The sequence below is a fragment of the Ceratotherium simum genome, chromosome 12 (genome assembly GCF_057802395.1).
Source record: "Ceratotherium simum simum isolate JZ-2026a chromosome 12, ASM5780239v1, whole genome shotgun sequence".
NCBI classification, from domain to species: domain Eukaryota; kingdom Metazoa; phylum Chordata; class Mammalia; order Perissodactyla; family Rhinocerotidae; genus Ceratotherium; species Ceratotherium simum.
In genome coordinates, this window is record NC_141911.1 from 20,291,235 (window position 1) to 20,319,210 (window position 27,976).

The 27,976-nt window shown below is 35.5% G+C and overlaps 1 protein-coding gene across 1 annotated transcript in view; it reads left to right on the forward strand.

The window, feature by feature from the left end:
- SPOCK3 (SPARC (osteonectin), cwcv and kazal like domains proteoglycan 3) overlaps nucleotides 1–27,976 on the forward strand; it is a 452,647-nt gene that overhangs the window by 194,634 nt on the left and 230,037 nt on the right. Inside the window, exon 4 of the mRNA XM_087437447.1 lies at nucleotides 23,020–23,134. Coding sequence (XP_087293573.1) covers nucleotides 23,020–23,134 — 115 coding nt within the window. The remainder of the gene's footprint in view (nucleotides 1–23,019; nucleotides 23,135–27,976) is intronic.

A 27,976-nucleotide genomic window follows, 5' to 3' on the forward strand; every position in this document is an offset into this window, starting at 1 on the left:
GAGAAAAAAATAAAGCAAACTAACATTAACAAAGTCAATTAGAAAAATTTACATAATTAGTTATGCACTGAAAGATGTACTTCAAAAGAAGAATAAAATAAAACCTGGGAATAGAATAGAATGCAAAAAATACAGATAAATTTGGAGGTATTACCAGAAATTGATAAAATATATTGGTAAATTTAATTATGACTCTAAAAATAAAAGGCCAGAGACTAATTTTATATGCCTGAAATTTTTGAACAAAATGTTATAAAACAGTAATTAGTTTAAATGTGGGTGGTAGTTGGTGAGTGATTAAAGATGGCTAAGATCCTAGTGTTATTTGGGAGAATAGATAATGAAAACTTTAGCTTTTATTAATAAGAACATAGAGTTAACTCAGTCTGTAAAGTGTGAAATATTACTACTTAAAGACTATATCTGTGATCTAGAGCTTTCATGGTAGGGACTGTATGTTGCCCCCCATATTGTTTCTATCATTTTTCATAGCAATGGAACCTCAAGTGTTTGCTGGACACATTTCTACTCAGACTAAGTTATATTTCTGAATCTCCTTGGAAGCTAAATATGGCCACATGACTAAGTTCTGGCCAAATGGAAAACTATTGGGAATCTCATATATGACTTTTGGAAATTGTATGTAAATGGAACTCAAGAGATCATCATGGACTATAAACAGAAAGCCAGGTGCCAGGGATGGCAGAACAACAATATAAGACTTGCTCAATTCTATGATGTCATGTAGCACAATAATTGGCCCAGACTGCTTAAATTTTTATTTTATGTGAGGAAAGGACAAGCTTATCTTATTTAAGCCACTGTTATTTTTGTTTCAATCATACTAGACAGACTTATTCTTAAGCGATAAAAATTCTTAGTCAATAAAAAAAAATTAAGAGGGAGAAGAACAAAGAGAACATTACCAGTCCAACAGAAGATAACAAAGAGAAAAATAGAGGCCTGGTAAACAAAACGTAAAATAGGAAGATAAAGAGTTCACACGTGTCCGTGATCACAATAAATGTAAATGTATGTAACCTAACTGTCACATCGAAGAAAACAGAAAACAAAATCCGGATGTGTGAAAACAAAAAAAAATGTTATTTTTTAAAATAAAACAACTAAACACAGCACTTTTTATAATAGAGAGATGAAGTATACATACCAGGTCAAAATAACCAGACAAAGGACACTACGTATTGATAAAAGGAGCTATACTCCAAGAAAAATCAAGCATCAGGATGTTGCATGCACCAAACAATATAGTCTTTAACTTGCAAATGTTGACAGAATTGATGAGGAAATGGATGAAAACTGCAAATATGCAAGGGAAATTTAACACATTTCTATCAGAAACATTATAGAACAAGTAAGTAATGTTCCAAAGTGTTAAAAGTGCTATGAAGAAATTTTTTGGCATGTTAAGGGGTTGTATAAGAAGGAAACCTGATCTATTCTGTTTGAAAGAGTTGCTGAAGACTTTCCTGAAAAATGTCATTTCAAAAAATATGTCAAGAATAATTAAGAATTAATCGAGGTGAGGGATGGCCATGTTTTAGGCAGAGGGAACATGAAAGAAAACCTTTGGAGATACCACAATTTGATTAGAGACAGAGGGAGAAAATTATGTAATGGGAGGCTGGAGAATTCTACACAAACCCTCTTATACCAGGTCTTCTCTGAGTCTTTCCAGATCACCTTACATAATGTCACATTTTGGAAAGGAAGATTCCCTTCAGTTTAAACATAAAAAGCCAGAAAATTTGGAAAAAAAAAAAAAAAAAGCTTAAATGCAAATATTCATTTTTCAATCAATGCTATACATTTTCAAATAAAAATAAGTAATTTAAATTCAATATGCAGTGTGTTATATTCAAAATGTATACAACATCTGTATGTAAAAATAGTGTATTGTCATGAACTATTTTCACCTTACAAATTTATAGACATTCTTATATTTTGGTCTTTTTTTATTTTATCTTCAACAATAGAAAACAGCTGATTTCAGAATTTAATAATTCATTTGCTACTGTACAATGATACTTACAGTGTGTTTAGAGCTATTATCAGAATTGTTCAGAGTTATAGTCCAAATGTTTTTATTTGTCAAAAGGCATTACTTCAATGATATTCTTCTCTGTCTCAGGCAAATTTCCAGGAGGAAGGAAAACTGCAGAACTTTGCAGAACTTTTTCTTCCCTTGTGTTGCTATCTTTAAGAATTTCTTTTAGATATTATATATGATTCTAGTAAAGATGCCTGAACCTCTAATATGAAGGATTTCTTGTGAAATAGTTATCTAACATATGTGACAGCTAAGAAATTCCAGTGGAAAATTTCATTGAATTATGTAAATTTAAGTGGGTAGATTATCCACTTGAACCTGACAGTTCTTCTCTTCTCTGTAGAATGTGACTAGGTAACCTGACACAGGACTCCACATATAGCCCACATTAATTGATTTATTTATATTCTGTCTTATTCAAAAAATGTAAGAAAGGTTAAAGAGATCACTATAATTTCAAACACATGCTCTGGAGAGAGATCTGGTACACTTTGTACTGGTTTTGGAGAACATACTCTGAAGTTCTTGGTCTGGAGTTCTCAGTGATACGACAATATGTAAGGCTGCGCTCCTGCCTTAATTTCTCTCAGCTCTAAATACCTCATCTGGAAGAGAAGCCCCTGGATGATCAAATGGGTCTCTGTCAATTCTAATGTCAATAGTTTCGTTAATATTTATATACATGGTGTTTCTAAGTTAAAGCTATATTAAAATGTCATTAAATTTAACTCCGAAAAGCCATCGTCCACATTTTATTATATTTAAGGCCACAGGTGTAGTGCATTTTTTTTCAATTGTACTTGTTTAAGACTGCAAATTTCATGTCCAAATAGCTTCATGATGGCTGTTTCATTGATTTGTTATTTTAGTGGGCTTGGCCTGCTGGTGAGGACTAACTTTACCGGGAGAAAAAAGGTATCTGACGTCTACTATCCACTCATACTACATCTATTCCTAGAGGAGTATCCACATATCTCTCCCACGGCCTTCTTATCCTTAATCATCCAATCCTAGTCCCTAACCAGCCAGCCAGAGGGCTCTTTATGACACAGGGCACTAGTCTAGGACAGTGATAATTTATAATTCTACCACTCAATGGAGAGCACAGTTCCAAACACTTAAGAGTCAAAATAATAGAACAGGATATTGGTAAACACAGGATTTTTTTAAAGGACTGTGTAGTATTTTATTTGATGGATTGTTGGGACATGCCCTAATGGATGTGTTCAAATTCCTGCTGAAGAACAAAACGTCTATTATTTCAGGATTTATTCGTAGAAATGTAACTGTTAAGTTAAAAGGAATTTATAGGGCATTTCATACATAATTTAGTTGATCTAATCAGAAGAAACATAAATTATTTAATGTTGACTGTTTTATACTATTTGCACTCCTGTTCTTATCTGGAAGTGAAAAATAAATTTGAAAACAATTTAAATAGTTGAAATTAATACTAATCTGATATTTCTGAACTCTTAATTCTTAATTTTCCTTTCTTTGAGCAAATTTTTTATATTTACCTGGAAGGTGTCAGGAAACAGATTCTGTGAATAGGCAATTAAAGAGAACTTAATAGAGGTTATGCACACAGGTATGAATGAGGTTCATGATCCAACAAAGGATGGTGAAGGACCCAAAGTCTAGCAATAAAGTTGTCATCACTCTTAGGCCTTAAGGGAACCGAGTGAGAATTGTAGCCATGGAAGAGATACTTTCCAATGATAATGCTGTCATAGGCAAAGACTTGCAGACATGGAGTAGAAGGGAGGGAAAAGAAGAAATACATATTTTGAGTTTCCTCTTCCACACACTAACCTTTTTGCAGAGGACAAGGAAGCTAAGATGGTAAATTTCCAAGAGGTCAGACTCATAGCATAGAGCAGCATGGAAAAGGTCTGGATTTGTAATTACAGAGTGCCCCACACAGTCCACTGTCCTTTCCCCTCAGTATATAATCTTGCCTTTTATCTTGCCCTTTTCCCCAAATGGAAAAAGTACAGAGTCCTGGTAGCCCTTCCCTATCACTGTGGGGGAATGTCTATTTTGTCATACTCCTTACAGACTCAAAATTGAAGCATGAACCACTACCAGTGCTCTTTTTGTAAAGTAGCAGAGAAAAAGAGAGAAGAAGAAATTATTAAAGAAGTATAGCTGCTAAAGTTACCACCTCTGTCCTGAGGTCTAGGTTAGTGCTTGATCATAGCTTCCTATTTCTGGTGTCTATTCCATGTCCCCCTGCCTCCTTTACTCTTTGCCAACAACTTTCAACTAGTTGGATTTTCCTTTTCTTCTTCTTCTTCTTTTTTTTTTGTGTGTGGGGGGGAAGATTGGCCCTGAGCTAACATCTGTGCCAATCTTCCTCTGTTTTGTATGTGGGACACCGCCACAGCATGGCTTGATGAGCAGTGTGTGAGTCCACACCCAGGATCCGAACCTGCGAACCCGGGGCCACGGAAGCGGAGCGCATGAAATTAACCACTATGCCACCAGGCTGGCCCCTCTTCTTCAGTTTTTTTTTTTTAACCTAGTGGGGTGACCCAAATCTTAATTCCCATAGGATCTAATCATTACACCATCCTTTATTTGGTGGTTGCAATATCCAATTGACCAGTACTATTAGACATTGGACTATTAAAATTTCCTCAAGTAGATCTTCTGGTTTCCAGATACAGTTCTCTTGGCCATAATTAAAGGTTTTTCAAAGTTGATGAAAGATAGTCAGGCAGAAGCATTTTGGCTTCCAAGGGGCAAATGGTCCCCCTAAAAAATGGTGTTGTATTGAGGCCTCAGCAATGACCTGTGCTCCGGGCAGTTTCTGCAAATGACTGTGCTAGTAGCCAGATAAGCCTTTGAGGGAAAGCCTATTAGTCAACATGGACTAAATAGAAATCCGTTTAGTCAACCAAAGTTTCCTGTGCATAGTCTCTATATATGTCACCATGGCCATTTTGTACATGGGATTCTTTGAAAAAAAGTGGGAAGGATGGAGGAAAAATCTTGAGGGACTATAGAAAGAGCTGGCTAACATCATAGGATGGAGAGCTCCCTCTGGGTGGCATTTATATGGAACACAAGTGTCTATTACTCTGTGTCCATTCCTAGAGGACTATCCATATATCTCTCCCACTGACCTCTTGTCCTCATTCATTCAGTATTGTTCTTTCCATATCCATGACCAACCAGCCAGCATATTAGCCACAGCACATGATTCAGTGTCTATCTGTAACTCTCTCCCACATAAAATGGATGATGTAATGCACTGTCCAACACTCTGCCTAATGGGATTTACCTTTATTGGTATATTTCAGGACTATGCCCGAGAAATGTAATGCAGTGGAATTCACTTCTGACCTACCCATAAATCTGGGTCATGCTTTTGATCTTAGCTTTATCATCACAAGAGGCCATAGTTGTGGATTGAAAGAAATTTGGCACAGCAATCTGAGTCATCCACTCACTCAGTTTATTTTGTTATCCAGACCTACTTGGTCCTGCTCTTATATATAAAATTTTTATTTAATAATGGAATGTTACTACACATTAGGAACCATCCAGTTTGTAATGGGCCAATTGGGCTACCTAGTTATTGGTTTCCTCTGGGTAACACCTTGCAGATAAGCTAGAGAATATTTTTCAAATAGAGATTAGTTGACAGCAAAAGAGGATTTACCTCACGTGTACATTCTAGGGTTTTGTACTGTGGTTCTATTTGGTCTTGCACAATAAGGGTCAGGTAGCAAGGCTGCTTGCGTCTTAATCTTGACCTTGTACAGATCCTTCCTTTGCTCCCAGCCCTACCTAGACAAGCAGCTTTATGGGTTTTTCAGTACATGGATAGGAGCAGCACATTCACATGATGTGAGGATATCACACTGTGCTCTAAACTAATGGGACTCCTATAAACTTTACCAATGTAACAAGTCCCAGAACTTCTGCAGCATTTATCTCCTATTCTCTGGCAAGTAAATGAATAAGTTATAGAGGCACTGTTATAGTATGTTAGGTATTATTCCTTATATATGGCAAACCCCACCATACGATAAGTGGGGTCCCAAAAACTTAAGCAGTTAAAATGTCCATTTTGCATTATTGTGAGATTAAGAAACACCTAGGCATGTCAGTGTGTCTGGTTGTCTGGGAGCTCCGTGGATTCATTTGTGCCATCCAAAATTATCTTGATTTGGGTTGCCGTTTGGTGCCACCTGGTGGTGGCTGTTTGACCTATCTCTATAGAGTTATGGATTGTTCTGGATCACGTGGCTTCCTGCAACTAGTAGGACAGTGGCTGTAATTCTAGGACTATCTCAGTTGGTGCCAATTTTGTCATCCCGTTCTGGGCAAATGGATCTGGGGGGGGAGTGGGACGTGGAAACTCACCTGCTTCCTGACGTCTCTCTTCTTAGGCTTCCTTATCTAAGTTACCGCCCTTAGGTGAGAACTTTGGACACCCACTTGTGAGGACTTGACTGGGGAGAAGTAAGAGCGTGTTGCCTGTCACTGTCTATATCTACATTCAGAGCAGGGATGGGGGGCTATCATGGATTTTACTATAATTGTGTCTCCCATCAAGACCAACTGGCAAGATATGGCAGCAATTTGGGTGACTTTCTTTGTAAGTAAATTATTTAAGATGACTTAAATAAAAATTCAATGAGTAAATGTGTTGACTTTTTCTATGTTTTGTAATATTAAATGTTTACCCTAAAAAATAAAACATTTGGTTTATTATTTCAAAAATTGATTATTTTTCTTTGAACATTTTGTTTCAAGATTAATTTTTTTTTCAAACTCCAACACTCTGACAATCTCTACCTCATGAATTGTATAGAGTAATAATATTTTATTAATCTGGTTTCAATATGTAACCCAGTTTAACCAATCCTTCTTCAGTTACATGCTCAGGAATAGTCACCTAGTTTAATGAATCTAATAGACTGTGAGATATTTTCAATTAGAATTTGGAACTGACTTTTCTCCCTCTTTATTCTGGCCTGAGAAACTGATGCATCCTAACTTATTCCACCGCTTTTCTCCACATTACCAGAACAAATTTTGCTTTGACTGTTGATCAAATCAAACAAAAGCTGATTTGTTTGCTTGTATAAGAGGTTATTAGAGGTGAGCCTTTTTTTTTTTTTTTTAATGGGATGTAGGGAGATGATTATTTTTATGCAAAAAAGATTGTTAACAATGTTGTTGAAGACAATGTGTCTTAAAGTTACTTTTAATATTCTTGCAAACTTGGAGACTGGGATATGATAGAGGAACTTTGAATTTATGTTGTTATTCTGTTTGGAAACCTACAAATACTATTCCAAAACTTTTCCTAGATGTTAAGTAGACATTCATCTGCCTTGAAAGTCACAGCATATAACTGTTTTACAAAATATTTTTACTACTGCATGATGTGGGTCTCCAGTTTTCTAAACTGCTATATTCCAAACTTTCCTGACCAGTAAGGCAATGTTGCACATTTCACGTTTCTGTTGGTTTGGAACCCCACTTCAGTAGATCAATATCTGTGTCAAGGAGGTTATTCTAGGGTGTAGTAACAAAGTGTCAGAAAGTTAATATCTCCATTCAAGTAGTTTCCCTTGTGTAACATCCAAAAGTGTTTCCAGGTTGCAGGGCTTGTGCTGCAGTCACTGACATAGGACTCACACAAATGCAGCTTCTCCTCCTCAATATCTGACTTTCTAAAGCCTAGGGAGATCACCATCTCAGCTGAAATGGAAATACACCATGGAGGACTGTGAATGAGAGAGATTTATGGGAGAATCTCAAATTGGTACACATCCCTTTTCCTTTACATTTTACTGATTAAATTCAGTTACATGGTCACAACTACTGAGTAAAGAAAGTCAGAGAATGTGGCTAAATGATGTGTTCAGAAAAAGAAATAGAATTTGGAGAATGGGTAGTAGTCCCTAACAGGTGTATTTTAATATTGGATAAACACCTTTGATGTCTACAAGTACAAAGAATTGAAGAATACAGGATTTATTGTATAGTACTTTTCTATTAAAAATTTTATGATAAAAAACTAAATGGAATTCCATTGTGTATATATACCACAGCTTCTTTAGCCATTCGTCCCTTGACGGGCACTTAGGTTGCTTCCAAGCCTTGGCTATTGTGAATAACGCTGCAATGAACACAGGGGTGCATGTACCTTTACAAATTGGTGTTTTCAAGTTCTTTGGATAAATACCCAACAGTGGAATAGCTGGATCATACGGTAGTTCTATCCTTGATTTTTTGAGGAATCTCCATACTGTTTTCCATAGTGGCTGCACCAGTTTGCACTCCCACCAGCAGTGTATGAGAGTTCCCCTCTCTCCACATCCTCGCCAACACATGTTGTTTCCTGTCTTGTTAATTATAGCCATTCTGACGGGCGTGAGGTGATATCTCATTGTAGTTTTGATTTGCATTTCCCTGATAGTTAGTGATTTTGAACATCTTTTCATGTGCCTGTTGGCCATCTGTATATCTTCTTTGGAGAAATGTCTGTTCAGGTCTTTTGCCCATTTTTTAATTGGGTTGGTAGTTTTTTTGTTGTTGAGATGCATGAGTTCTTTATATATTTTGGAGATTAAGCCCTTATCAGAAGTATGGTTCGCAAATATCTTCTCCCAATTGTTAGGTTGTCTTTTCGTTTTGTTGATGGTTTCCTTTGCTGTGCAGAAGCTTTTTCGTTTGATGTAGTCCCATTTGTTTATTTTTTCTATTGTTTCTCTTGCCCGGTATGATTTCCTTCATTAAGTAATAGATAATAAGAACAATAAACAAACACATAGGGACAGAGATTGGGTTGGTGGTTACCAGAGGGGAAGCGGGGAGGGAGGAGGGTGAAAGGGATAATTCGGTACATGTGTGTGGTGATGGGTTGTAATTAGTATTTTGGTGGTGAACATGATGTAATCTATGCAGAAATAGAAGTACAATGATGTACACCTGAAATTTTTACAATGTCATAAACCAATGTTACTGCAATAAACAAAAAATTAAAAAAAAAAAACTAAATGGAAATAATTTAAAATAGAAAATTGTCCACATTAGAATATACAAAACCTGTAATAAAATGATACACAAAATATAAAATATATATTTTATATACCAAATATAATTTTATACATTTCACATTCTGTATAAAAGATATATGATTATAACTAATCATGTATCTATATATATATATAAAATGATAAGTACAAAAAAATCACAGAAACCAAAAGTCAAACCAAAAATCATTTTACCACAACCCTGAAACTTCTGAAAACTTTAGCTTTTTATTTCTAAATATGTAACAGGAGTTAGGTTCGCCTCTTTTTGTTGTTTAGGGGTTTCAGTAGAGGCCTCGAAGGTCAAATCCAATAAAATGGCTATCAAAGGCCCAGAGATTTGAAAGCCTAAATCAAGTGCAAGACCACCTATTGGGAGGTGCAAAGAGTTTATGAAACTGACTTTGTCAACCTCAGCTCTAAGTTTTAAAAGAGAAATTGATGATGATCGGAGACAGAGTTGGCATTCCCTTAAAAGAGTTGTTGGTGTGCTGTGGTGTGTCCCTCCCCACAGCCCCTTGGTGAAGGGAAAGAGAGCTGCTTTCTTGTCAGTTCAAGTGGCTTCATGGTGAAGAATGGAGAGCCTTGTGTCTCGTTGATCCTGAGGGACTTGAGGACTGGCATTGACTCAGGTCTGGAGATTTTAATGGTGGAAGTCAATGGAAGTTGCTGCCCCTGTTTGTCAGAGAGTAAAGTTGAGGTGGCTCCACTGAGAAAGAGCAGCTCTCCCACCAAAGTTAAGGCTAATGCTTGCATTCGTGGGCACTCTGCTGACAAAGCCAACATAAAGATATTTCACAAGGGCTAAGCAGACCACCTAGAAGAGAGGTGGGATCCCAACTGAGAACTATGTGATAGGTTTCTGGATTCCCAGGGGTTGATGGGGGAATCAAAAGTGGCTAGACAAAGGGGAGAAATCAGATCTGCAACCAGAGGTCCTGTGCAGGAGAATCTCCATGGAAACCACAACAGCATACCATGAGAGGAAGAAACAGCTATTGAGCATTTCCCACACATGCATGCCAGGAGGGCTGTGTCTTTTTCCCTTCTTCTTTTGCTTTAGGCCAATGGCTATAGCGGTCAGAAGCACTTGTTAGTGAGTGGGGGAGTGGAATGTGGGGGGGATAAGAACTTTCCTTATCCCACTCCAGAATTCCGGAACTGAAGTAGGATCCCAGCTGGAGAATGAATGGGATATGGGGACATTCTAAATTGTATGATAATTAAGCTGTGCTGGACATTTCATTATATAAAAATTGGATAAAAATACAGTCGGACTTTTTGTTTGAAAAAAAGGAAATATTAGGTACAAGGAACAAATTTAACATTTTCCGAGAATTGGATTAATTGCTTCTTACCTGCACTCTGTTAATCAGTGTCATTCAACAAACAATTTATAATGATATGTTAGCATAAAAAGCTGAACTTGAATATGTGAAAACATATAATCTCTTTAGTTTATATTATTTGCCTTCTTCTCAAGTCCTTCAATGAGAAAAGTCCCTTGATATGGTCCTTAATGAGAAAAACAATAATAAATATACAAACTGGTTTATAGTTTACTCTAATTCTATAATTAGATAATAATTGAATAAAATAATTCAATTTAATTCCATTTGGCTATTAAGTCCCTTAGCTGCCTCCTCTTCCTTTTCTCTTTCCAAGATAATGTCTGCCTGGGCATATGGTAAGAAGGGCATGGTGAAGGATAGACTTGACCTCATCTTAACCCTGTTGGGTACAGATGGCAAGCCCGGGTGGCCCTCAAGTTAGAGACCATGCCTTTAAATTCCAAGCACAGGTTCCCTTCTGACTGAGCTGCTGTCCCACTATGGTTACCTGGATATGTCAGTGACCCAGAATGTTACAGGACAGGCTGTGAGTGGCTCCTGTGTTAGTGTGCGAATGACGGGTCAGGTGGTGTCAAATGATCCCATTTGCCTTCTGTTCCACTCTCACTTATCTGAGCATTGCTCAAAAGTTGGGTTGAAGGAATCCTGAGGAAAGGGAAATAGAGACTCACATTCAATTTCTTTGCCATTTGCCATTGCTCATTCTCCTATTTTCTCTCATTTACCCCCAGATATAAAAGTGATCTTTAGTTCGGGCTGCTGTAACAAAGTACCATAGACTAGGTGGGTTATAAACAATAGAAATTCATTTCTCACAGTCCTGGAGGCCAGAAGTCCAAGATCAGAGTTCTGGTAAGTGACCTCTTCTGGGATGCAGACTGCTGTCTTCTCATTGTATCCTCACATGGCAGAAAGAGAGCGAGAGCTCTCTGGGATCTCTTTATAAGGATACTAATCCCATTTACAGGGGCTCTACTCTCCTGACCTAATCACCTCTCAAAGCCTCACCACCTAGTACCATCTTATTGCAGGTTAGCATTTCAGTTCATAGTAAAAGAGAAGGCTTTTCTTTTATTCCTTCATTGTTTCATAACTTTTCTCTACTATATAGTTAGTCTAAAAGAGATCCATTCCATACCCCAGAATAGTTCTATGATCTTAGTCTTTCAGGCTCATTGTTAATATGCTTAAGTAGGGCCAGCAATGGTGTAATTAGAAAACACTTTTCTCCAGCTATTTTCTCACGACATGATTAAATTGCACGTTTTAACTGAGTATTTTTCTAGCTCCTTCTTCTTGCCTCTCACAGTAGTATATCCAAGTTTCTTCACAGGAAAATTATATACAATAGAGTGAAGGCTCTGTATCCAAAAAGGCAATAGTGCAATACAAATTAGCAATTTTCAAAATATTTTATCCATTATATGTTTTAAAGTTGAACAATAATATACAGCAACATTGTATCCTCTTTAGCCTTATTTCCACTTTGATCAATTGTTAAGTACTTGAGAATTTCCCAAGTTTCAGTTCCTTTGTCATTGTTGTTATATGTTATTGTTCTAATTATGTTCTTTTTATTTTCTAATAGCTTAATCAGAAAAATACATTTCTAATATTTCATATCAAAAATACTTAGAGGGTTAACATCGCAACCATTCATCTCTGCTGCTTCCATCATGTTTAGAATATCATATGGAGCCACATCTTATTATTCTACCTAGGCTTTTATGTCAGTCACTAGAATTGGATTCTGCTCTAATGATTTAGTCAGGCCTAATTGGATCCTATTGCATTGTCGATTTACCACCCCAAGAAAGTGACTACAAATAACTTTTTGAATGTTTTGGATATTTGGATAAATACCTTAGTCAACAAAAATTTCCAGTGTCTTTAGATTTCTAAATTAGGCATTTTGTGATATTAACTCACCAGATATGGCAAACCATTAATCTGATGGATCAATGCTAAAGATGCAGTCCTCTAGTAAATAGCAGTTAGAAATTTTCAATTGCACCGGGGTAAAGTACAGATTAAACTGCAACAAAATAAGCTGACTGAAAGAGCTGTATCAGAAAATGCACCACTATTTGATTTAGCTATCTGGGTAGCTCAGAGGTTTTAATCTAATCACACCTAAGTAGGTGGCAGTCAATGAAAGCTTCATTTAACAACAGTCAGATTAGTACTTTGCAAAGAATTGTTTTTTGTAAGCAATGGTATTAATTGGGAATGACAAACTGAAGGTTAAGAAAGATCCCTAAGGCTCCCTTACCTGCCAGGGAGATTACCATCGTTGCTTTACCAGAATGGTCTGTTATTGTTGCAATTGCAGTTCTGTTGAAGCAAATCAATCTCCCGAAAGAAAGAATATTTGAAAAACATTTAAAAAGCTTTAATTCATAAAATATGTTCTGAAGATTACTACGTATATTAAAAAGTATTCTTAGTTATTGATTCTATTAACATGTTACTTTAGCCAGTATTATCATTGGTTCTGTAAAACCGTCTTAGTTTTGAAGGACTCTGCATACGTAAAACCTTTCTCTTCTTAGGATATTCAGTTCCAGTAGTTACATCTAGTCTTTTCTAGACATTGCCAAGAGTATTTGAATACAGATTTGAGAAAGTGAGATCCAGTTCTGCATTCTCTTTCCTGTCATTACTTGTTTTTCATTAATTTTCCCTATCTGTAGTGTGCAGTATTCACCTTATAAAGGAACATACTCCATTGATGGGGAACAATTGATTTTTAGTATCTAAATTTCAATGGTGAAATCTGTCATCTTTGATTTTGGGTTGTATGCTCCACAGCCCTGAGATAGTTGATTGAGAAAGCCTTAAATATTCTCATGGAAAATGAAAATTAAAAAAAAAATGCCTCTGAAAAAAAGAGAAAGTTGTCTTTTTATTGATGCATAATTTACATATAATAAAATGCAATAATTTAAAATGTACTATTTGATACATTTCAGTGGATACTGATAATTGAATCAACACTACTACCTCAATCCAGATACAGAACATTTCCATCAGTCCAGGCCTTCCTTAAACTGTCTGCTTTGCCTCACCCCACCCCTCCAATTTCCCACCCCCAATCCAGGCAATCACTGTTTTGAACTGTGCTGATTTCTTTAACTTTATTTAATTTAGTTTAGCTTGTTCTAGAACTAGATATAAGTGGAACTAAACATGTGTATACTCTTATGCCTGCCATTTTTTGTTTGATATAATGTTTTTGAGATTTATCCAACATTATTTTATGTTTCAGGTTTGGGGGTTTTTTTGATCTGTTTTATTGCAGAGTAGTATTCTGTTCATATGACAATTTGTATATTCACTTATCCGTTGATGGATATTTGAGTTAGCTCTTATAACTAAAGATTCCCTGAACATTTTTGTAAAAGTATTTTTGTCAACATTAAAAAAAATTCTCTTGGATAAATTCATAGATGTAGTATTGTTTAATTATATAAAAAAAATGCCAAACTATTTCCCAAAAAGATCGTGCAGGGTATCAATTTGTTGCCTCTTATCTTTCAATCCACCTTTCATTGCCTATTCTGCACTAATGGAGCTGGACCCTGTAAGCTTGTCACCTTTGTAGCAAACAAAATGTTAAGCTTTGTCAGTAGAAGGGACTGCAAGGATTTTGCAGAGTGAAGCCCTTTTCTAGCTATGGAGCACCTGTTTCTCCTTACTTCTACTGCAGAGGTACATGAAGGGAAGACATGTAGGGGTGTTCCACCCCATCTTCATGCCCGGCGTGTGCAGTCCCACAGTGAGCTTGTGTACCCAGTCTTGGTGGGCACAGTGCATCCAGGTCTTGTACTTGCAAATGGGCTTTCAATGCTCCAGCTCCTTCCGTGTACCTGCCTGCCAGCTTCAGCCCACCTGCTTGCCAGTGTGAGCTGAGGTTCCCTGCCTGTCAGCTGTCTACCAGCTGTGGTGCAGCTATACCAAATGGGTAGAAGGAGTGGGTGTGGTGTTACCTGCTTTTCCAGTGACTGTGGACCAGCTGTGTCCCTGTCCACCAAATAGAATTCTTAGCCATCCAGTGGGCTGCATCTTTCTCCAATGAGATCTGAATCCCAGATCTGGGGAGGAAGCACACCTTCCTACTTTGGTTCTTCCTTCGATACTCTGTCTCATCACTAGAGTATTCTTTAGAGCTCTCTTTACCGCTTTATAGTTATTCCTCTGTTATAACTAGTAATTCCTTATTTTAAACTTTACCTAATTGAGTTACTGTGTCTTTTATCTCCTAATTGGATCTGGACTGATAACAATGATTGTACCATTTTATATCCTACCGGCCATGTGTTAAGGTTAGTTGATCTACATTCTTGCCAATACTTCTTACGGTCAGTGTTTTAAATTTTAACATTTCTTCTTGTGGTGAAGTGGTAACTTACTGTGCTTATAATTTTATATCAGATTGAACAGGTGATGTTAGGGGAATATCTCCTGATTCACATCTAAGATTAAGTTAAATAATCATAATACAATCCCTGGTTTAAACGTGTACATTTGTGTGTGGGAGTGTGTGGGTGTGTGCATGTGCTCGCCTGTGTGAACTATCTAACAGTAGCTGTGTTTGACGCACTTTCAGAGGAAACGTGTCTGTGCTTAGAAGCCTTGTTTTGGTCTTTTAAGGATTAGCTTCCTTGTTCTTTTAGAAAGAATTCATGTAGAAATTATTACTTTTACTTTTAAATAGGCAAAAATAGAAAAAGAGTTTATTGAGGGAGGTCGTGAGTTTAGTCAGTGGATTTTATTGCATGGAGGTAATTCTGTGTCCTAAGAGAGGGCTGAGGAAGGCAGAATGTCACTTAAAGTGGGCCAGAAATCCTCCAGTAGGGTGTTTAGAAGAGCTGCATGGCAAGTTACAAGAAATTTTGTAGAAATTTAATAGCTATCAATAAAAGTACAAATGATAATGGCCAAGTGTAATGCTTTCTGTATGTCTGAAAATATTTTAGGCACTTAACACCCATTCATGCAAAGTCACATAAACATCTTTTCAACTCAGTGTTAATTTTTTTTTTTTTTTAAAGATTTTATTTATTTTATTTTTTCCCCCCAAAGCCCCAGTAGATAGTTGTATGTCATAGCTGCACATCCTTCTAGTTGCTGTATGTGGGACTCGGCCTCAGGATGGAGGGAGAAGTGGTGCCTCGATGCGCACCCGGGATCCGAACCCGGGCCACCAGCATTGCAGCGCGCGCACTTAACCACCAAGCCACAGGGCCGGCCCTCAGTGTTAATTTTTAAAAATACTATATTTCTTATTTTTTATGTAATAGCTCCCAGGTCAATTAAAGCACAAAATTATAGAATATGTTATTTTATATTTTAGAATTAGCCCAATTTCTTCAATTTATAGGTGAAGACATTAAGATATAAAATAGGCGACATCATCAAGAAACTAAGGTAAACATTATTTCAAAAAGCCAAACCATGACTACTGTATTAGTAGGGGCTTTTCTTTATGATTCTGTTTCAGGCAGCCTGTTAGTAAGTGTTAACCTAATCATAGGTGTACTTAGCTCTAATACTGGAAAGAAAATCCCAAATATAAATTTTTATGACGAGGATTCAGTATCATCATCTTTATATATCAAACAATAGATTAGAAAATGAAAACCGGTAATAATGATAAGTTTTTACAGATAATCAATTTTGCTGGAATGCATCTATTTTGTAAAAAGAAACACTATTAGCATTTATCATTTTAAGAAGTTTGGAAGACAATATGGTGTATGGACAAAGAAAAAGAATGATAAAGAATGGAAGAGAATGGTATTTTAAATCTTCATCAATCCTTTAACTGGAATAGAACAACTGTAGGATGAAAGTCTGCTTGTAATAGCATCTGGAGTTTTCGTTAACTTTGATTTATCAATGCAGTAGTCAGATACATTTAATACACCTTTATAAGATATTATTGAAATAAACACTGTGATATTTTGGTATTATATTTATTACAAAATACATTAATCCAGCAATTTCATCTGAATCTGCTTATTTTGTAGACCTCCACATTTAATGTTTGTAATGGGGAGACCAGACTTAGAGTGGATGGGTTTTATATAACTGAAGTACTATTACGGTTTGAAACTAAGAAAGTCACTCCAAAGACTAGTAGCCACATTTAATCACATTTAACACCACAAAATTGGCTGTCAAAAGTCTAATTAACTGTCAGGCATTAGCTCTGTTTTCCACGCTGCTCACTTGCACAGCCTTTCATTATAACATCTGGCAAGTTTTAAAAAATTCCCTAGAAAACCACTTCTTTCTATAGTTTTATAGCACAGAGTTATAGTGAAATGTACTGTTGTTAGAACAACAACAAAAGCATATTTGATGCTTGATTGTTGAACCATGAAGAAGGTTTTTAAATTATGTTTTAGTTACTGGTCACTTTATTTTATGTGAAAGCACACAATTAAGCTTAAAGAGACATTTTACCAAGGGACTGCTGATATGTGTTTAGATTTTACTATTGAGTGATGTTGCAACTTTTTCAAAATTTTTCCAAAATTGAAACCCACCTCTCAGAAGCACAGTTCGCCTGCTCTTAATCACGATGACTGTCAACTTAGTCTTTGTTTTCTTGATTTTTTTTCCAATTGCTAAAGAGTTCTTTCATCACCTAAATATACTCTATGTCACCAATTGAAATTCGAAGAGAAGAGCATATTTGCTTATATATTTGCTATAATAGACGGAGATAAACATTCCACAACACAAAATCTTGTTGATAAGAAAATATAATATCCAGGGAATAAAGGCTGATTGCCTACAGAGAACTACAGACTCCGAGCAGACTTATTAATTAGTGGCATCTGATGGCAAAATAACATGAAATAATATCTTTTATGGTTAGGAAAAAATAGTTATCAAATAAGAATTCCAGATACACCTAAATTATCATTTAAAAGTGATTGGAAAATAAAGATACATTCAGAAAAAAATATCAAAGGTATATAGCACACATTGCACATGTTGAAATAACTACAAAAGGATATACTTCAACAAATAGAAGGAAATTATACAAGAGAACCCAAAAGAAAGAGTGAATTGCAAGAAGCAGTGATGGACAAAGAAATTAGTACATTTTACTATTTTAAATTAGCTAGGTCTGTAAAAATAATAATAGAAATAATGACTAATTTGTAGTGATGGGATGGTAAAGTGAAGTGTAACTCATAGAAAATGGTGAGGAATTTGAGTGTCAAAGTTTTGGTGTTAATGTGTTCTAAGGTCCTCGTACTCTTTTGAAGGAGGATAAAGTACTTATTATATGATTACTCTCAGCCATTCATGCCAGCTGTGCATGTAAACATCTAAAGGAAATCGCTAAAAGAGATTTCATAACTCCCAAACTAGCAGAAAGGAAAAAGGTACTAAATAAAACACAAGCAATACACTATGAGGCAGGAAAGAAGAAAGAAAAGCAAAAGAAAAAAAAACAAACATTGCAAAATGGAAAACACAAAATAAAGTGATAGAAAAGAGAACAATTACGTAAAAAAAATCACAATAGATGAAATAGAAAAGAGATAATCTTACATTGGGCTTATTAATCCACCTAAAGGTTCTTGAGAGCTGCCCTTAAAATATAAAAATTAAGAATTAAAATTAAAGGAATTGGGGGAAAAGTTCACCAAGCAAATACTAATCAACAGAAAATCAGTTACAGCAATATAAATATCAGAAAAGTATCCACAAGTGGTGGAAGGGAGGAGCTGCAAGTCTATTCAGTTAATTCAGGTGTGTTGCCTTAGCATACCTATTTAGACAGACCAATGCTTGAGCCTCTCAAAATCATTTTTCTCTTTTGCTCTATGGTCATCATTGTTCCCATGCCCATCTTTATACTCAATTCCCTTAGAGTAGATTCTTATCCTTTCTCTTCTGGACATTTAATTTCCCTGTCTTGATCAAATATTCTTCAGAGCATCTGTAAATTCTTGTGTGTGATCTCTCTACCATACAATCCTAATTATGCCACTCTCCAACTTTAAATCATTCAAAGACATGGCAAGGTAGAACTCCAAAAGGTAAGAAGCTTCCATCTGTCTCTTCAGTGTTTTTTTTTACAATACTTGCAGGCAGCATGCACATTTTATATTTCATTGATTCTGAATTATCTGTCATTCCAGGAATAGGGCATCCTTTTTATACTTTTATACTATTCATACTTTCTCCTTATACTGGAGTTTCTTTTCATTTTGTTCACTATATGTGTTTCAAAACCTACCTAAGCTTTTACTCATTCTAATTATCCCCCATTCACTATTATATGATCCCTTCATCTCTGTGTGTATGTTTATTTTCACATAGCTAAATATATATATATATGTATACACACACACATATATATATAATTTCCACTTTAAAATGTATTCTAATTCCTATTTATACATCTCTCTTCCAATAAAAATGTTGAGTCTGTTGAGGGCAGGATCCATTCCATGTAGGCTATCTGGCCCTGACAATGTATGCTAAAACTCAATAATCCACTTTTAGAGCAGAATGTGAATTTGGAGATCATCTAGTCCAAATTCTTTATTTTATAGATGAACCTAACAGGCTATACAGAGATTATTAGTTTGTACTACATTGGTCTTGCAAAAATCTGAATCAACTTTGGGAAGGTTAAGTTTCTATTATATTTGTCAAGTGTCTAAAAAATCTTTTCTCTGGCATTGGCTGAGCTAAAGCAACTGGTTCATCAGCTCCACCAAAAATAATATACAGCATGATTTAGGAGTGCTTTAGCCTTGAATCATTAGGACTTAATCTTCTAAAAGCTAGTCTTCTTGTGGAGAAACTATTAAAATCCAGAAGTGAGTTTGTGCAGGTTAAGAGTTCCAATCTTCCCTGTTAAAATTTATTTCGGTTCTTGATATTAACAGTAATACCTGTTTCTGCACCTTAGTGAAGCCACTTTTTGCCTTTCCTCCTTTCAAGACCGCCTGCACCAAATATGGATACTAATGACCATTCCTCTGCTCCACGGAGAATTCAGCCCCTTTCAATCACTGACCATGTTTGTTTTCCTACCTGTCATCTGTGTTGTGTGTCCTTACTTTTCAGTTCCACTTACATCGAGACTTCTCTTCAAGAATCAGATCTTTTCTTACTGACACACCTGTCTACACTTTTTTTCAGCTCTCGTTTGTTTTCTGCTCTCACCTGCCCCTGTTGGCTCAAGTCCTTTCCCCATCAGCAGCTGGATCAGGCTGGATACTTCTGGCCTACCCTGGTCTGGCAATAAGTGGAGAATTCTGTACTGAAAAACAAATATTCTCGTGAAAGAGTGCGGGAAATCCTACATCACAAATGAAATGCAAAGATTAAATTATAAGGCAGTTGTTTGAAATTCAGACTGCTTTTTCTGAAACAAAACAAAGCAAAAAACAATATTAGTTAGGTCCCCAGATTAGTTCACATCCATCAGAAAGATTATGAAAGATCAGGATGAAGAAAAGAACATGACCAAATGAATTCAAATGCACTAGCTGAAACCTTTCTAGGGATAATTTTACTGGATACTTGCAAGTTAAATACAATAAATCAGAATAGAATTGGAGATGTTAATGTGAAAAAGATGGAAAGAAGGAGATAGCAACAGGAGGAAGTGATGAATTTATGCCATGCCTCTTTAAGATACACGATTGATTCTAATCCATGGGCTTCAGCCAAAAGAAAGATGGTTGTGTTATTGTTATGATTTCAAGAATAAAATCTCAGGCATCTGTATTTACAGCGTGTGATGTTTCATAGTTTTTTAAGCTGCCAGCAATGTGAGTTCTACTAAAAAAAACAGATGGTTAAAATCACAAAACAGAAAGTGATCTTTTCTTTATTGCAGATGCTATGCGTCTGATTCTTCATGTTCACTTTCTAGTATATTTTCCATCTCCTAGCAAATACTGCTACTCTTTTATTTGATCACTTATGTAGAATTTTTTGCCAGACGTATTAAATTGATTTTCATGAATTATATTTGTTCTGATAATTTCCTTCTTGCTGTACACCAATTTTTGAGTTCTGATTTCTCTTATTAAGTAGATAAAATGTAAGGGTATCATGGAACTTTTGAAAATTATTAATGTAGGCTGTATAAGGTAAAGAAAACTTGAATAAATAACCAAGGATAACTATTTATAGTCTGCATTCAAAATGTAAATAGATTAGATTAACCATGGTAGTTTTATATGTACTATAGTGTTTTATTTCAAAATGAAAACACTTCCTTTTCAGAATAATATGTCCTAGATTAAATATATTCACGAGTGTATGACATATGAATTTAAGGTACAGTGGTAGGTGCAATTACATTGTTTAATTGTTAGGCAGAATTGTTTAATTTTAATCAATATTTAAAAGTGATATTAGTAATTAAAAATCAAAATAGACTAAAGATTAGAAATAGCTTAAAACATTTCTAATGCCTCCTAAGCTATTGTATGCTTTTATGCTATCCAACAAGAAGTCATACAGTTCTAAGGTACAATAGTTCAATGAGACGGTTTTTTAATTAGTGGCAGTTTAAACTGTGATAGTATAGTTAGAATGTTCTAGCAATTTTCATTTGCATATGGAAAAAAGTATATTCAACATTTTATAGAGAGTAAAATAATATAGCTTATCTTAAATTTTGAAACTACTCAGAAATTAAGAGAAGCTATAATCTAATAATTGCTTGTCAAAAAAATTTTCCTTAGTAGGGAGGAAATTGAAACATTTGTGTTCCAAATAGATGCATTTAATATATTTACTTTTTTATCGTGGTGTAATATAAGATATCTATTAGTTAACATTTTATCAACTATGTGTATTAGTATTCTTTACTTTAAATCTCATGCTTATTTGAAATCTCAAATAAGAGTTTTGCAGAAATATACTTTGTAATTAAAGAAAGAAAATATGTGTTTATATACAGGCATCTATATATGGTTTATATCTGTATTTTATTGAGTTCATTGATTATCAAAACATATTCACTTTATTTAGGTAATTGACTAAAGATGCTTAAGACTTAACACTTTCATAAAGCTAAATTTGATTTTTACACCAGATGTTAGCTCTGGTTTACCCTAGGTTTAAGATCTAAAAAAAGATTGGCTCAAATCCACTTTTCATGTCCTGTGAAAAGCCCAGGACCTTGCCAAATACTTCTGCATATTCCAAATGCACATTCTTTTGGTCACCTTGGCTCAACTTTTCTGCATGCACTAGAACTTTATTTTCAGTTTGCCATCTTTTATGGGTTCTTTCTCATGTACCCAAATTGGACACTCAGTGCCTTTTCTTTATTTGTACCAACTCCCTCTCTGGATTCCCACCCGCAATAAATCACAACAAAATAATAGTAATCGTCACCAATAGTGATTACCAATAGCAACGTTATTCATAATAAACAGAAGATGGAAACAATCAAAATTCCCATCTACTAGTGAATAGATAAATAACGTGACATATCTATACAATGGAATGTTATTCAGCAATATAAAAAAATGAAGTAGTGGTGCATGCTACAACCTGGTTGGACCTTGAAAACATTGTTCCAAATAAAGGAAGCCCGTCACAAAAGACCACATATTGTATGATTCCATTTATATGAAATGTCCAAAATAGTAAAATCTATAGAGACAGAGACGGGATTAGTGGGTACCTAATATTGGTGGATGTGAGGGAGCTGGGGGAATGGGGGTGATAACTAAAGAGTATGGGTGTTTTTTGAGGTGATAAAAATGTTCTAAAATTGGTTATGGTAATAGTTTTACAACTGTGAATATACTGAAAATCACTGAATATTAAACATTAAAAGAATGAATTATATAGTATGTGAATTACATCTCAATAAAACTGTTATTTAAAATATCACCAAAAATCACACGGTCTTTGTGGTGGCAGCCACCGAGACAGAAGTGTTATCTGGAGATGTGGTGGTTCAAATGTCAGCACAAACAATTTAAAAATGAAAATGCAACATCTCAGTTCGTACCATGATACAATCAGCCAGCCCCCAAGTATAGCTGTAGCCTTTTTGATACCAAAGACCCATTAATGCTTGCTAACATCTTTTTGGGTTTCATTCTTTTTCTCTACCCACTTGCATCTATCTAGGGAAAGCAGAAGTATAAATTATCATTCTCCACTGACTGAAGTATTACAGCAACACACCCCAACTTTATTTCTCCACCTTTACTCCTTACAGAAGGTAGTAGCAACCATAGAAAGTTTTGGTCTTAAAGTTTCTGTTTTGATTGATCGTAGGAGTATGTGTATTTTAGCTTCTGAATAGAATAGATGAGACTAAACTGCAACTATCCATTAACTCTGAGTTATGTGGGTAGAACAGAAGTATCTCTTAATAGAGGAAGAATGTGAAGAAAATTTACAGCTAAGCTGCTGTGTAAATTCCTTGATCAAATTGTGTTTGATGGGATTAGATATATCCATTTTTTCAGAAACTTATTTTAATATTTTCTGTTCAATCTCTCTCTCTCTCTTTTTTTAGCTATAGATCCAGCTAAAGATCCATGCTTAAAGATGAAATGTAGTCGCCATAAAGTATGCATTGCTCAAGATTCTCAGACTGCAGTCTGCATTAGTCACCGGAGGCTTGCACACAGGTAAACATTGTTAAATTAAATCCCACTGATTGAACAGTCCTCTTTACCCTGAATAACTACCGAGTATAAATATTTGGCAGTGCCTGCTAAGCTTCTATCCAGAGGTGTCTTGAAACAGTTTCAGAAGCTTGGTTAATACAATTATGATTCACCTGGGTTAAACATTGTTATCAATCAGAATTACTATGAATTATAGAATTTAGACATTTATTATTAAATAAAGAGGATTTAGTGAAGATTGGATTATACTGCATACTTATACTTTTTCAAGTTTAAAGAACAAGTACAGTTTTGGTACCTTCTAAATATTTTTGCTTATGCCTACTCAAATATCCTATTTGCCTAAGGGGAGAATTGGAAACAAAGTTAAAAGGCAAAGAAATGAATGAATGATAGTCATAAAAAAAAGGATGAAAAGTTACAAAAGAGAGATCTAGGCCTGGGACACTTCAGAACGCCTTCCTTTAAGGAAGTACTCATACCAGTGGAGTCCTTGTAGTCTATTCCCTGGCGGCTGACACAACATTCCAAGAGGAGAAGAGAGAGTTTTAAATATCTTTTATAAAGATCATCACTGCTTCTGTAAGGTAGGCTCTATTTTGAGAAGGATCAGTAATTTTAGAAATAGCCTGTGTAGTTTGATGCTGAGTCTTAAGGATTGGAACATGCCACAACCAAAAGTAAAATCAGCAGGTAACTAACTGAAGCAAGCAGGTGTATCCATTCCCTTTATTACTTTTAAAGGAATTCTCTTTATGAGAACACTCTTTGCTGTGATAGTGGACCTAATTCATGTTTTGCTTTTCATCAAATGAGCAAGCGGATTTCTCTATTTGGGTATGTTCAGACACTAATTGGATTTTGGCTTTAGTGTACTTACATCTAAATTCTATTATTCAAACACAACAACAGACAGAGAATAAGAACATTAGAGAATAAGAACATAAGTAGCATTTCTAGAAAACAGCAAATATTTAAGTTGTTTTGATGTTCCTTATTAATGTAAAAGAGCATGCATAAAGCCCTTTATTACATGCTGGATGGATTAGAGGAAGTCTTTATTCCATAATGCCAAATCTACAGTGGCAGATTTCAAGTACCAAGGCAAGTTAATGTAAGCAAGATAGAGAGTTTGGGGATTAGTTCACTTGGGACAAAGAATCATGGCATACAGATAATGTACTTGCAGAAGTAAGAGAGAGAGAGGGAATAAGAGAGCAGTTTGGGAATGTAAAGTATAAAGGACTTCCAGGAAATAGCATTTCTATAAAGTCAATGAACTAGGAGAGGGCACAGAAGGCTGAAGCAAAGCTATCAGTAACATATCCCCAGTCAATCATGACCTCTATGTTAGTTTTATAAAAGGTTAGCAAGGTGTTGGGCCAGAATTTTATTTTTCTATTTATTTCCTTAGGATTTCAAAAAGCTTCTAAATTTCTTGGAATTCCTATTAATGAATCATCAAACATTTAGTATGTGAACATATGTATGTGGGGATGAGGGAGAGCAGATTTTTACATCAGAAATCAATAGGAAGATGGTGCTGAAATGAATTCCTATATGATTCCTCACCTAAGTTGCAGAGACTTAGTCAATTCATTTCATATAAAAGCAAAAACTGTTTTATCACGAGTTTCAGAGACCCTGTTTCCATCTATACACATTTAACGCCTTTGGAAAGGCTCATCTGCCATTTCACCCCTGGCCCCCTGAACCCATCAAAGAGCAACTGAAGACCTTACAGTTAATATCCTGCCTGGAGCAGGACTCTCTCTTTTCGACAATTGCTGAACACTGAAGCCAGGGGAGGGTAAAGTAACTGACTTGAGATCACAAAACTAGGAATTTTCTGAGCGTCAATTCCAGTCTATATTTACTGACACCAAAGTCCATGCTTCTTAGAGTTGTGCTTTCTCACTGCTTCTCTAACTTATTATTAAACAAAGACTTAACTGCAGACAACAAGAAACTGTCTTAACATGAAAAAGACTCTCAGAAACCAAGAGCTAAAATATTTCTTAAACAGATGAAGCATCCTGAAGAGAGAATCATTGCCAGCTTTGCCATCAGTGTAGCGGTGGCCTGGGCAGTGGAGGAGACTACTCTGCTTTAAATAGGTGGACTTTAAACTGTTTTAGGTAAATAATATTTAATCCTATTCTATTTCTGATTGAGACTATTTTTAAATTTGCACTCAATACACACTATATTCAATAAATAAATAGTTTCCAAAGAATTGATATTAAGATTAATATTTGATATACTTTATTTGCTTCGAGGATGTCAGTACACAGTGAATGTTTATACAACACTTAGGGAAGGAGAGTTTGCCAAGCAGTTTGATCAATAAAAGTGGCTAATATAAATAAATGTAGGTCTTCTATTTGGGGGTTGTGAGTATTTTGGGGATAGGGTACAGAAAACAGAGGAAAAGGGCTTAATTAATCAATTTTGGCCATTTACGTAGTTTAGATTAGAAATTCCTATTTTTTTATTTAAAGGAACAACTTATTTTTTCTTTCCTTGATCTCATAAAAGAGAAAAGAAATGGAACTTGCTGTTTACTTCTGCAGAGGGAACCCTATTTTTCAAAGAGGTCTTCCTAACCCCCCCCCAAACTGGATATCACACCTATTTCTCCATTACCTTAGAATCCTGAACCTCTCATTTTGTAATACTCACCACATTTGTAATAAATTGTCTAACATCAATCTTCTTCAACTGATTGGAAGTTTCATGAAGGCAGAACTTGGCATACTGGCTAGTATATATTTTCTTTGAAGAGTGTGTTAAAACAGCCGTTATTTGTAGAACATTTAGAGAAAAAAATTGAGTAGTTTAATCAATTGAACTGGTCTGTCTAGATAATCTAAGTCTAAAGGTTGTTTTCTGTGTGCCTTGTGCTTGTTTGTTGAAGATGGTCTAAGAAGGGCATAGGCGTCACTCAACAAATATTTTAAGATAAATTTATTGAATGAATGAACAAATAAATTATAACCAGAAGAAGAGAGGAGGGTGTGAAAATATGAGGGAGACATGAGTCTATAACAACTGGTTGAAAGAAACTGGTAGATCCTTGCCTGAGATTTGTGAATAACTGAAATAATTGCTAAATATCTCCTTCCTTAGTGCTTTAAATAACAATAATTGTCTTCTGAAATCAGAGAAATAGCCTGATTAGGAGGCTGATTGTGTGTTTTGCAATAGCTTTGGCCACTATGGCCAATGTAGAGGATTGTGTAAACTATCCAAATATGTCATGTTCAAAGTCATATATTTGGATATTTGTCTCCTAATGGCTTTTCCTGTGAAGAATTGGTCTCAAACCACCCTAATGTCTGTGTTCCTGTGCTTCCTTCCTTCCTGTTACCATTGTCATCACCGGTTAAAACCTAATGGTTTTATAAACAAAGAGAAAGAACTTGAACTGCAACCTGTTTTCCAAAATGGTAACATAACCAATTATGTAGATGGCTTAATATAAAATATATGATGGCTTGCCAGGCTTTGAATATGACCCAGATTTTTATATTGTTACCCTGGGGAAAAGTTCTGGAGATGCTTATAGCTGAGGGTTTTTTGTTTCATTGTTTTTGTATATTGTGAATGAGAAGCTCAGTGTTTTATGCTCCCTTTGCTGCCTGTGCAGCTGCAGATAATTAACACTATTTCTAGATCAGTGTTTCGGGCGCCAATCGATGCTGCTGATATTAAAAAAAAAAGAGTTTGACATAATAAGACAAAGTAGGTTGAAGAAGTTGTTGTAAGACAAAACTAGCCATGTTAATTTCTGCTTCATTTACACCAAAGGTTACAAAAGAATCAATAAGGAAATGCTTTTTGCTTCCTAAGAAGGCATTATGTAAAAGAATGATGAAACTAATTTACAATGCTGCTTATCAAAAATAGATATCAAAAGAAGGTGAAACCTAAAATTCCTCTATTTCAATTATGCACTTTTAGAATTAATAATTTAATGACCATATTTAAAAGATCCATATTTCTTTATATGATTATTAAATGCGTGACTATAGCATTTATATATCCATTGCTGTAATGTTGAAATGTTTATGATGGGAAGACTCAATCACAGGGCCTAAGTTATAGTAGAGTGCCAAAAACCTTGGTTGAACTGACTTGAACTTATCGTAACTATTTTAAAATAATACTCCTTATACTTATATAAGATTTAGCCTCTGTGGTATATGAATGCACTCATCTTATCGTTAGGGAGAATGAAATTCAGCATTTATTGAGCAATCAATATATGCAAAGCTCTTTACTAAATGCCGTAAATTGACTAAGCTTTTACAACAACCCTAATGCTTTATACTAAAGATTTTTATGCCCATTTTATAGAAGCAAAAACTGAAGCTCAGAGATTCTGGGTATTCTGCTGAGATTAGTTATATGGAAAGATGATAGATAGTGGAAGGTACAGAAATTTCCCGTATACTTCCTGCCCCCACACATGCATAGCCTCCTTCATTATCAACAACTCCCACCAGGGTGATACATTTGTTATAGTTGATCAACTTATATTGACGTATCATTATCACCCAAAATTCATAGTTTACATTACTTTTTTTTTTTCTTTTTTTGTGAGGAAGATCAGCCCCGAGCTTACATCCATGCTCGGATGTAAGCTCTTTTTTTGCTGAGGAAGACTGGCCCTGGGCTAACATCCGTGCCCATCTTCCTCCACTTTATATGGGACGCCGCCACAGCATGGCCTGACTAGCGGTGCCTCGGTGTGTACCCGGGATCCGAACCCGGGCCGCCAGCAGTGGAGCAAGCACACTTAACCGCTATGCCACAGGCCTGGCCCCTACATTACCTTTT